General features: G+C 38.1%; 1 protein-coding gene across 1 annotated transcript; it reads left to right on the top strand.

The window, feature by feature from the left end:
- The first annotated feature begins 31 nt into the window (after positions 1 to 31).
- On the top strand, positions 32 to 6,380 carry parm1 (prostate androgen-regulated mucin-like protein 1). The gene is made up of 4 exons (XM_042509815.1): positions 32 to 128; positions 1,836 to 2,534; positions 4,837 to 4,915; positions 5,155 to 6,380. Exons 1-4 carry the CDS (start codon positions 95 to 97, stop codon positions 5,234 to 5,236), a joined length of 894 nt encoding a protein of 297 aa, XP_042365749.1. The 5' UTR covers positions 32 to 94; the 3' UTR covers positions 5,237 to 6,380.
- Positions 6,381 to 13,040: the final 6,660 nt, after the last annotated feature.

A 13,040-nucleotide genomic window follows, 5' to 3' on the forward strand; every position in this document is an offset into this window, starting at 1 on the left:
GTCACAGGCAGCCACACACACTACAGCCGACCACAGAGAGTGCAGAGCTGCAGCTGCACAAGTGTTTGTGGAGATTTATAGAGACAAGAACACAATGATGAGGATCAGCCTGCAAACTCTGATAACATGTGAGTAAACTCTGACTTCACTGTATGCTATCTGATGTGGAGACTGGCCTAAAAATATACTTTATTGTCTGTTTATGTAGAAGATAATTCAGTGTCTTAAGCAAGTGTTGTAAGAGTCAAGGCAGTTCACTTTAATAAAGAAAATTTTGGCTCAGGGAGGTGCAGGGGATGCAGATATAGCATGTTAAAAAGTCACTTCAACTACCAAATAAATTTTGATTTAATATTCAGGCTCCAGTGCAAAAATATCCTGCTTACTATCTGATATAGCTCTAAATCAGTGAAAACTGTTTAAAATCACTTCAAATTTAATCCAAGTTTCTGTTTGGGGGAGATAATCTCTTGTTTACCATTGCATCTGGATTGTTTCACATTTTTCACCATTTAAGTTGCAGCAACTCCTAAGAGTAGAATTTTTGGTTGGTTTTAAGATGGAGTCACATGTAACTTTTCAATTAAAAAAAATCAGAATCACAAGCCCACTCTCCACATTGAGTAGTTAACATATGAGAGAATGCATCTTTGTTTTGTAGTGTTTGATTTAGTGCTGAGCTCTAAAACACAGAATAATGCATATAATAAAGGAAATATATTGTTGTTTTTTAAGTAACAAGGAAATTACCTGAAAATAGTGCTTTCTGTAACATAACATAACATAACATAACATAATTCTACATGTGGTTATAATAATTTGACATACAGTTTTCTGGACATTTTTCCATAATTTTTTTTTTTAATTTTAACAAATTATCACGTTGTTTTCTTGTCACCTCTTTCTGATTTTTTTGCAATTTGAAGAAAATTTCTTGCCAAGTTGCTTATTGCCCTTTTTCCCTTATGTTTTCAAAAGAAATCAAACCAATTTGCCTAAATTTCAAGTGCTGAATAGCTTGTTAAATACGTCGTGAAAGGCACCTCGACACAGCACAGGTAAACTGATGTCGATCCAGGTCTCAAGGAGTTAAGCAAATTTGTGTCAGGGTCACTAATGCTCAGAGGCAGAAAATCTTGACTGACTGTGAAGAGCACAGTGCTGTTTTGAAACCTGTGGGTAGTAATTCAGGTCTTACATCCCAGCATAGTTGTGCAGTGTCTTTCTCCCTGATGTCTCTTAAATGCATCATACCTGGCCTCTGCCCTGACTTCCTGTTTGTTGAAACACTGATGACAAAACTGTGGTTTCCTTCTAAAGAATTACAATGTCTTCTACTCCACAGAACATGACTCTGCCATGACAATGCAATACTCTTAAAAAATAATTTATTGTAAGAGTGAAGTTGGTTTTTTAAACTTTCGATACCTAATTCGACATCACTTTTGTGCTGCTTTCAGGCGCCTTTTCGCAAGTAGTTAACACTGTGAAACCTAAGCAAAGTGGTTCAAATTATTCAAAAAAGTGATTAAAAAAAGAAGCAATGAGCAACTTAGTTAGGCATGTTCCTCAAATTGCAGGAAATAAGTAAATTTAGAAAAAAAACATGATAATGATAATCATTGCAGCAATGCAATATTTGCAATATTTGATGTTTATGATAAGGACTGACTTATGTTGGTTAAAAACTTAACCCACAAAGTAGAGAATAATATTAATGTATAATATTTTTGAAAGCTTGGCTTTGAAAAGTTCATTTTTCGTGCAGAGAGATAGGAGTATGAGTAGCATTAAAGCCAGCCCAGAGGATTGACAAAATGTCTTTTGTTTTGCAGGTTTACTGTTGTGCCGTGCAGTTACAACACAGGCGGAAAATACAACACCAATATCTCCATTGCCCTCCTCAGCAGCAACAGTCCCTCCTACCGATTCACTGAACCCTGAGACCATGTTGACCACCATCAGCTCCTCGCCTACAACTTTGAATTCATCATTTACACAACAGACCGAGTCAACTTCTGATGGCACCAATAAAAATTCCTCCAGTCCCACTCCGTCCATCAGCAGTACAGCTTCCACCTCGTTGACAGCTACAGCAGAGATAAACAACACTTCGAACTCGACAACGTCAACAGCACAAACTGTGCTCACGTCTTCCTCACCTTCTTCATCAACCCCATCATCCTCATCTACCACAGCCCAAATCCAGGAGACTAGCACCAGCACCAACGGCACCAGCACTGGTCCTGGCCCCACCCTCAACACTACACACAACACAACGCCCCCTGCCACTGCTACTGCTACTGCAACTGCAACTGCAACTGTAACTGCAACTGCCACCGCCACTGCCACTGCAACCACAACCCCCAGCGCCACTGCCACTGCCACTGCCACTGCAACCACAACCCCCAGCGCCACTGCCACTGCCACTGCCACTGCAACCACAACCCCCAGCGCCACTGCCATTACCACCAGTACCATCCAAACTACCACACTGGTTGATGAAGGACACAAGTCCAAGGCTCTGAGCTCAGGTACGTCAAAAAGTTCTTTTCTTTCTTTACATTTTCTTGAATAACAGTGTTAACACAATGTTAAATATGTTGTGCAAGGTTTTTATGCACATAGATTTATAGATTTTCATTTATTCAGTCATTATCAGTCATCCTGTTAGGGGTCGCGGGGGGGCTTTCCCAAATGACATTTGGCAAGAGGCAGGGTACACCCCCATTTTCATTAAAATTACAGCATGCACACTGTTTTTTTAATTCTGGTAGGCTATAAACTGCTTTCCTTATGCCAGTAGTGTAAGGCTGTGTGCACGGCTCTGCCTTTTGTGTGTGTTCTTTTTTTTGTGTGTCACTTTCGGCGTCACTCACAGGCTGGTCACTTTTTTCCATGAGTTATTTTTTTTTTCTGTCTTTTCTTTAAACTTAGTTTGAACTAATATGGAGCGATGTTCCTGCTCAGGTGTTGATGAACAGTTATTAGTGGGGGCACATCAAGGCAACTTACAAGTTAAGGAGCTGAAATTGTGTTCACCCATATGTCGTGTTTCCATCACGGTCAATCAGAGACAGTGGTGATAAATACCCTTGACCTCTCTGTTAGCAGGTTTTCGCAGTTTTTAAGTGTGGTAGAAAGATGGCTATGTAGAGACAAGCAACCATTCATGTTTACATTCACATCTACAGCCAGTTTAGAGTCACCAATTAACCTGACCTGCATGTCTTTGGACTGTGGGAGGAAACTAGGTATCTGGTATCTGAATGTGTCATGCAAGGACATTGCCTTACACACTATCACACCTAACCAAAGGCAATCACACCTCTCTGATTAAAGAGGTCAAATGTACGCATGCAGAGTCCATGGATCAGGTTCCTCCTCATCTATGACCTCCTTAAGCTCTGAGTCAATCTGTGGTTAATATGTGAACACAACACTTTCCTCTTACACTTCCTTGTTTACTTAACAGTTGAGTCTTTATAGATGAATGAGTGAAAGCAAATGGCAAAACATTTGATGAAAAAAAGGCTTTCTGCCAGTCCTCCCCCTGCTCATTCTATCATTCACATAACTGCTCAACAACTGACCAGGTTTTTCATGAGACCAGGTCATTGTCATCATTTCAGATATTGTGGCAACACATGTCACTCTTTACAGACCTGTTAGTATATGTTACAAGTTGTACAGGCAATATTATCATGGGAATTCATAAGCTCAGTGTCTGCAAATTCTGTGTTTTCCTTGTTTTTTTTAAATCATACATTCAGTAGTGTTCTGGTCTATCCACCATCTATCCACTTTTACTTCTTCTTACTGTAAGTATTTGCCTTGTTAAAGTGCTCTTTACCCAGGCTCAAAAGCCTAAACAATTCCATGTTTTAGGTGTTGTCCCACAGTTTGAACTTTGTCCTTCATGTGCGGGAATGTGAAAAAGTCTTTCCCGTCATTAGTAAATCTGATAATGCATCTGACTCAGAACTTTTATGGCGTGTCTACAGGGCAGTGGTTTTTGAACGTGACTTTTTCTAGGCTACGTGTCCCATTTAAAAATGTGCATTTGCATTCAGATGAAGCTTGTGGGCAACTGCCTCAGTGTCATTTGGAACTAGAGTGAAATTTTGATCTCAACCTCCAGAGTGTCTAGCACAAACCTCTCTCTTACACTCTACCCACTCAACACCAAGTGAGTGAAAAAAACAGACAGCTTTGTTCCATGATGAGCAAAGGACTGATCATCTACAGTAAATAAACAAATCCTTAAATTTCCTCCAAGCTCATTGTGGAAACTCAACCTTATTTGTTACTATGTAGTCTATCAGCCAAGTTACTTAAACTTTAACCTTGGAGGGAGATATTGGCAATTTCCCAATGCCTTGTTTGACAGCTGTCTGATTATTTTATTGCACCTCCGTACCATCTCAAGCATACAAATAGATCTTTAACAATGTGGTTCATTCAGTTTCCCACTGGGAGATTACTAATTATTTCTTCAGCTCAAGGGTCAGTGTTGTCTGCCGGAAAAAGAAATATCTTAAGGTCATGGTACATTGTGAGGCACAGTGGCCATTATGTCTTACCTGATACAGAGTTAGAGATTTAACAGAGAAGATTAAAGTCTATCACAAGAAGTATAATCAGTTGAGGCCAGCCACGTACTGTGTGTGTTAGACCAATCAGGAAACTATGAGGTGATAACATAACTTACAACATCACGAAATCGCTGAATAACACAAACACATTTTGGAAGTGCTTGGGAAAATTGGACGAATAAATAAATAATAAATCTGGGTTTTTTTTACTAAAAATGTATATTTTATTGTCTCTCTCCAGGAAGTATCGCAGTCATTATTTGTGTGTTCATTGTAACCGTCACCCTAGTGTTAGTTGGGCTGTACTACTACAAGGTCCGGTAAGTCAAGAGCTCATCTCCTACAAATACACTAACATGCAACTATTAATTATACTATAACTCAAGCAGTAAAATTTGATGGGAATGGTAACATTATATAGATTATACTTCATACTGAAGTAACTGCAAAAACAGCAATTACAAACATGTAAATACTAAATGAGCAGTTTTTTAAGTATATTTTACAAGTAAGTACTACTGTCGTTTTTATTCCTGTTTTCTCCACCTCTCCATTCCAGGCGGACATCCTATGGCCCTCTACTGGAAAACAACGAACGCAGCACTTTGGGAAACTTCAGCAACCCCATGTATGACCCTTGAATCTGAACTTTTAAGGTCTGACTCGCAAAGTCACCACTCATACCGAAAGTCCTCAGTCTGCAGAAGCTGAGTGTATTTGTAGTTTGTGCGTAATAAGTTCTGAACAGGCGCACATTTTATAACTGTGACATGCGGCCTGATCACTTGACTGCAAAATACAAAACAAATGTGACATTTTTATTGATCTTTGTCCAAGTAGCCTAATTTTTGTTACACTTTAAGTGTAGTACAATTGGCCTAAAATTGCAGTTTTTACTCAGGTAGCTTTGCAAACAGCTCTAGCTGCATATAGACAAAACGCACAATCATATTACCAAAATGAAAGTATAAATTGTTGTAAAAGCAAGTGTCAAATCAGGAGTATCATGTATCTAACAGGGTAATTGTAAAATTAAGTCCTCTGTCAACAAGTATGGATTATGTGAACTAAACCAGGATATTTTTTACAATAAATAAATTACTGAGCAACTGTAAAAAGGTAGCTCTAGGCAATATTTAGGAATGGTTATTAATGACTAAGATCTGTCAGTGATGTTTTCCGCTGTCGGGGAGCAGCAATGGAAACTGAGAATTAGAATTAAAAAAATGGTCACCAAAATGTGTGACATACAAAGGTAGAAAAAGCCTGAATTTATGCCTGAAATGCAAATAATGTAGTTATGCATAATGACACAAAATGTTCCTTCATTTTTAACACTGCTCCTTTAACCACCCACTTAGATACCTTTTCCTTGGTTAAACTGTGAAATGATGAGATTTCTGTCACAAAAGTGGATAGATTTTCTTGTGGCTGTATCGACGAAGTTCAAATTTTAGACAGCGCTCATCGACAAATGTCCTGCTTTTACATGCATGTTCAGATTCTGCAGATTAGGAGGAGGTGAAGAGTTAGTTATTTGGAGGAAATGGAAATTCTGAGAAAGCACTGATAGCACGGTAATGATGCATAACTTTTATCAAGTGTTTTGACAGCGAGTGGGAGCATCAACATATACACAAGAGGATAGTTTAAGAGCCTTTTTTTTATTCAAAGCTTCAAAAATCACCATTTTGTCAGTGATCTCGGAGTCAGACACCAACTTGTTGACATTCCGGGATGCTGCTTCCAACATCACAATGTTAACAAAAGCACATGTTTAGGATGGTTAGGTTTGGGGAAAAGACATCATGCCTTTGCTCTGCATTCAAACAGGAAGCAAACACTGACCTCCCGGGTGAAAGTTCAGGGTTTGTGCTCCTTTTATTATGCCCTTACAAACAATGTTTCAGCCTGATGCTGTCTGGCAGCAAGTCATCTTGACATGGCAGTTTTCTGTCTGGCTGCATTATCAACTAACACCCCCCATCAGCGCATCATACGACTGCACCAGGTACCATCTGGCCAACTGGAGTCGCATCAAAACACTGCAAAAGATTCTGTCCAGCCATGTCACATTCTGACACACATCATACTGCCGCAGAAGGTGGCTTTTGGTGTCTGTATTTTATGCCAAAATCACTGACCAAGTGGCAGTATATGATGACTTTGTAATAAGCATAGGCTGGAATGGTACACACTGGACCAAAGCAGTTTTTAATGCAGTGAGCAACAACCCAACCTGTCAAATACTGCCACAGTCAGTCCACTGTCAGTGGACCATAGACACGGATGCACAAAGGCACCCTTCCCGGCGGTATGCTACATATTGGGCAGCAGTCTGTAACACCACCAGCAACTACTGTAGTATAAAGTGCAATTAAGTGTTTTATCAGTGTTAGTTTATTTTTTGAAAATACTGTTTGCATTTTACAATTAGAAGCCGTACATTTCCTGCGAAAACTGAAGTGTATTTTGAAAAAACACAAAGTATGTAACAAGCAAAAATTGTCATGACATCTCTGAATGTCAAAAAAAAGGCACATGTTTAGGTCCCCTGACAAAGCAGCAGTAATTGATGAGTTTGGATTAAAACGTGTCGATAGTGCAGTGGAGACATTTTCAGGCAATTTTCAGGATTTAAAACAGACGCAGTCCTTGATTTTCCTTGAAATGGGTAGGAATTGTTTTCATATTACAAACCACACAGTGCAGAGGCCGAGGGAGATTAGCCTTGAAAAGGACAATCTTTGGTTCAAGTCCCTTGTATTCATTATGCTGAAGTGTCCTTGAACAAAACACTGGATCCCCATTATGTGCTGGTCTGCTGCTGAGTCTGACCTCTGACCTGTGGAGGAACAAAAAAAAAACAAAACACAGCAGTCATTTGAAAATGGAGAAAATTAGTTTTTAGGGGAAAGATCTCAGAAAATGTAACGTACATTGAATGTGGCCTTAATAAAATGTGTATTGCAGGGAAATGCGTCTCTCTCACACTTGATCAACTTAAACTACTATTTATGAGTTAGTTTTTTATTATTGAGTGTGATTTTGCTTTGTTTAGCAGCTCAGCTAGGCTGCATTTCCAATTATATTATTTCCAAATATTTAATTAAGTATTTGTTCGCATTCAGGTGAAGAATAATGTGACAATATTTTATTGTGTGATACGATTGTATTAAATTGTTTGTGCAATAAAAATGATAAAGGAATAATGTGAGTGCTGGTGATGGTCTTGTAGAGCAAACTTGAAGGTGCGTGTCTATGCAACAATAATGAGAAGCAAATGACAAATACAAACACACACACATTCAAATGCTTTTCTTAGCCTGGTTAGTGGCGTGGCAATGGTCAGTCTGTTGACTCACCACTTTGATCCAGACTTTGATATCTCAGTAACAAGTATTCCATGAGCCACTGAGTTTTGGACAAAAATTCATGGTGTGCAGAGGATGAATCCCTCTGATTTGACCAAATATCTGCAAAACTAATGACATTTCAAGCCACTTCATCTGTAGGGAGGACTGGGGGCAACTGATACACTCAAAATTGTTTGATGAACTAAATCTAGAGTTTATTGTGGTCCTTGGTATTTATATGAAGGTATTAAGTGTGTTGCTAATTTCCCCTTATATGCTTGTACTTTTGCATTTGTGGGGCACATGTAACATTTGACTTTAATGTTGTGACTAAATATGTTTGTAAAAACATTTGATTAATTTTTATAAGGAGACCATTAATAAAGGTACATAAAAATCAGTCTAAAGGGGTTTTGAGTAATGCCACCAAACAGTGTTGCCCTCAGACTCCCCTACCTTGTGTTCAGTACTAAGTAGCAACAGCTGCAGCTCTACCCACACACCTGTTTAAAATCTGCTCCTCAGCTCTCCTGGTTCCCCACTCATCACTCACCTGCCATCAATCAGCTCATCAGCCCTTCAGTACTATTTAAACTGCTGGTGGTGTCCACACTGGCAGTGTTGTTGCTGTGACACCTCTGCAACGCTGCCTCTGATATGAGACCTGAATTTCCACATTTATTTGCAGATATTTTACTCATTTATGAAGTCGTGCCATCTCCTGCGTTGTCAAAAACATGGTTCTGTGAACATTTCACAATAAAATACCTTGTGTCACTATCTGATGCTATTCTGTCAACAAAGACATTGTCAGAGGACTTCTATTTTGATATTTTATTTTTATATTGCCTTTTTTTCCCCTGAAAGAAAGCAAACAATTTTGCTGAGATTTTGAGGGTTTAAATACTTGTGAAGGCATCTGAGCGCAGCACAAGAAAAGTGATGTTAATCTAGGTTTCAAAGGCTTAATACAGAAATATCATAGCTGTTTCAAAAACATGGAAAAGTGACAAGACAACACAGAATGTGCGTAAAACACACGCAAATACAAAGGTTCAGCACCATCTCTGCTCCTCAATGGGCTGCAGAGCATTTATTAGTGGAAGCTTTAATAGCAGTCCTGTCATTGCTGCCCTCCCATCGTAACTGCTTCCATTCTTCCTCTTTCTCAAACCCTTTCCCATGAAATCCTCCTCTTCTGCTGCCCACGCTTGTCTTGTCTCTCCCTACTTAACCCCACACCAGCTTTCAACCCACGTTCTTTTTTCATCCCCCCTTTCAACCCCGGCTTTGTTATTCGGTTGATGTTTTACAAGCAACTGAACGACTCATTGTTTTTGGCCACAACATTCATGGTTGCATATTGCTAAAATACTGTACCGTAAGAAGTAATCATTGACTGGTTGACATGATTAAAACCCCAGTGTCCAAGTTATTTTCATCTCTTTCCTAACCTGCATTACAGTTTAACAATCTCTTTTTAAGTGCAAGTGTAACTTCCTGTCAAGGTCCAAATACACATCCCAAAAAAAAAATAGAAACAACATAATGTAAAAAAAATCTTTGAAATGTCTTGGATTCAAAACTTTACTCTCAGGTAAATAGATGTATTACTGCATATGTGAAAACAGTTGTAGACCTCTTTGTCTCCAGAAGGAACTTCAAAAAGCAAAAATGAGACCAACTTACCACTCTGCAAGTCACAAGTAAGTTTCAAGTCCTCGTACTCGAGTCCAAAGTCAAGTTCCAAATGCTGCCAAAGTAATGCCATTTAACAACACAGTTATAATGTTAAACATGCATTCTTTATGGATTTCTCCTGCAACTTGACCAGATGCTATCAGATTAGTGTAAACAAAATGAATCATTGAGAAATTAGGAGTTTCCTTGCTGGGAGTTAATATCACTGGTTTATTCCAGAAATTAAGCAAAATCAATTATTTCATGGCACACTTTTAGATATTTGCTACAGGGAAGGTATAAGCATCTAATACATTTCCACAAGTGATGTCCCCTCAGGCAAGTTATCTGATTTTGTGAAGACTGCAAAAAGCCACACTGGATATGAAGTGGACTTATTTTTTCTTTTTTAAAACCATTTAAATAACACCCTTTGAGTTTAATAACAGACATGATTTGGTGCATTGGAGATTTAAAGCAAGGTCATGGAACTTTTGCTGTAGAGTGACCACTTACAGGATGATGAAGCTGAATTTTCATTTATTTCTCATGAATTCTTGAGCCTGTTACTTGTTTTACTTTCATGACAAAACCATTGACATGTTTATCTCTGACATGTTGAAACATTAATTTAATATCACGACAAGTACACAAAAGTCAAGAAGAGAGTAAAAAGCAATGCAAATTCAGTCACACAGCAAATCAAAAGTTAGCCAACATTAGCCACAACACCAAGTGAGGTGGAAGCAGGAAAACCAAAATGAGTATGTGCATTTTGTCGCTTATGAAGTCGACTGGATGTGTGCACTCTGTACAGGATGAAAACATGATACAGAGGTAGATACAAGTACTCAAAAATGTGCAGAAACATAGTAGTGCAAATTGCATAGTTACTTTCCACCGCTGTTACATCGCCTTTCTATTTATCATCATTGCAGGGCAGCAGCAGTAATAACAGCTTTCTGCGATGCACTGTTATTATCAGTCCTTAAATACCCTGAGCTGTGTGTGTGTGTGTGTGTGTGTGTGTGTGTGTGTGTGTGTGTGTGTGTGTGTGCGTGTGGGTGTGTGTGTGTGTGTGCGCGCGCCTCTTTATACTTACACTGAGAGAAGGGTGGGACCATGTTTTACATTACAAGCATCTGGACAGCACAACTGCGAAAATGATACACTTTAAAACTTACTATCTGAATGCATAAACATGGAACAATTACAGTCCTTAAAATGAGCCACTGTCCATCACTGTCACTGTTACTCACAGACATGACTTCTATTCAGGAAATATACTCTACAATGCAGTTTAGTGTCAAGAAACTATGATTATATGAGTCAAATTATGTCCTAAACATTCTCTTTATGTGGCAATTTCTTAATTACTGCAGGAGAAGTAGCAAGAAAGAAGATAACGAGGAGTCGCACAGGCTGGCAGTGATGCTCAGGGAAAACATTAGACAGCATGTGCTTCTTTTTTCAGTTCATCTACTGGCCTCATTATACTGAGACGGTGTCAGACTTTATGAAACAGGAAGAGGTCTTGTCCTCTCTCTCGCTTCACTTTCTCAAAGCTGTTTGAAACTCCAAAGTCTGACAACATGCAGTGCAACCACAGTGACACAGTGGCTTACAAGCTGCAGAAATTAACCTTTTTTATTGTGACTCCTACTTATATATATAAAGCTCTCAAAGCAGACCCACATGACGTTATTTGCAAAAATATGTTATTAAGGAAACATCACAGGCCTCATCATGAACATATTGCATTAACCATGTGCTCCCTTGCTCTAACACCAACTCCGTAATGGGTTTTTGTCATTACATATATTGTATGTAATCGTTTTCACTTTTTTTTTACCTCACTGTTTCCACCGTACTGCTAGCTATTTTTCGTATTTTGCATCTTTTTGTTATCTAGTATTAATTTTGTTGACCTTTGCTATACATTTGCATTTCTGCTATGTTTTTTTAGTCGTTGAATATTGCATCTTTGTTTCTGAAGTCTGTCCGTTGTTTTGCAACTGCACAGCAATTATCCTCAGGATAAATAATGCTTTATCTTATCTGTTTCAACTGGAAACCTGAACCTTTAGGGCAGCAATTGACAAGGGTAATAAATCTATACTCATATCTTCAAAACCACACACACACACGCGATATACTTACCCACACACAAACGTCCTGTTAAGAGAACGGAAACCACCGGTGTTTCATTTACTTGGAAAAGACATTTGCAGGTTTCACTTTCTGCCTCACTGACACTAAAGCTTCTCAATGTCTGGTTTCTTATATGTTTTAACTTAAGAATTACAACCTGTTGTACAGTCTGAAAACATTTCGTAACTGGTTTGATAAATTTCAAACTGTGTTGTAATAAAAGCTGAAAAGAGAGATAAGAGAGGGAGACATTGGAGATACATTATGATAGCTGTATGGATTTTGATATCTGTTTTGTCGTATGAAGCATTAACTTCTTTTAGCAAGTAAACCACTGTACTCTCATACCTGTGCAATTATCTACAAATCAATCAGTGGCGATGTGGTTGCAAATAATGAGTCAGAACTGCAAAATACTTTGGGGGATTTTTTAATGAACTGAAACTTTTCTGGTTTTGCATTGATGCGATATGTTCATTGCATTTTTGAAGTATATGAAAAACACACTAACTCAGAGATACATCATCAAAAAGCAGTACAGAGCTGTTTGAGCTGCAACATAAATATCTCAACACAAATCACCTAGAAAAGCATAATGAACACTGTTCCTCTTTAGCAAAACACAGTTTTTACGTTTGAGACTTATTTTTCTTGCTACATCAATAATGATGTTTGGTTGTTTGGAGCTGATGGCAACTCATGATGCCATAAAACTCACTCAAAAATGACTGTCTTGGAAATATTTACCATTAGACGTCACCTGGTGTGCATAAATATAAAGACACAGAAGATCATCTATGTATACGATTCTGCAGAAAGTTATGTATAGTACACATAACCAGATAAAATAATCAACTATAGCATTACTAGTTCATTGTGACCATATATTAAAGTTGCAGTATTTAGCAGTAGTGTGCAGTATTCAAACCCAAGTACTGATACCACACTGTGGTAATAGTCTGTCCCAAGTACAAGTCCTGTATTGAAAATGTTGCTTAACTAAATGTAATTAAGTATAACTGGGTACATGAACTTAAAGTATTAAAAGTAAAAGTACCCAATGATGACATATTTAAAGAAAAAAAAGCTAATTCAAAATAAATTAGAAAACTAAAATGTTTACTGAATGTTAAGCAAACACAGCTGCAAAACAGTGGTTAATTAATCAGTTAATTTATTAATACACTAATTGTTTCAGCTGCATATAGACATTTTGGTAATTTAAAATGTAGCAAACATGTTATTTTATATGCTTTTC

This window comes from Plectropomus leopardus, chromosome 20 (assembly GCF_008729295.1).
Source record: "Plectropomus leopardus isolate mb chromosome 20, YSFRI_Pleo_2.0, whole genome shotgun sequence".
NCBI classification, from domain to species: domain Eukaryota; kingdom Metazoa; phylum Chordata; class Actinopteri; order Perciformes; family Serranidae; genus Plectropomus; species Plectropomus leopardus.

Bases quoted from the DNA above. Each gene is read 5' to 3' on its own strand.
- parm1 (XM_042509815.1), top strand. From the start codon at position 95: ATGATGAGGATCAGCCTGCAAACTCTGATAACAT. The intron at 129-1,835 runs GTGAGTAAACTC...TTTGTTTTGCAG, and splicing joins CCTGCAAACTCTGATAACAT to GTTTACTGTTGTGCCGTGCA. The intron at 2,535-4,836 runs GTACGTCAAAAA...GTCTCTCTCCAG, and splicing joins GTCCAAGGCTCTGAGCTCAG to GAAGTATCGCAGTCATTATT.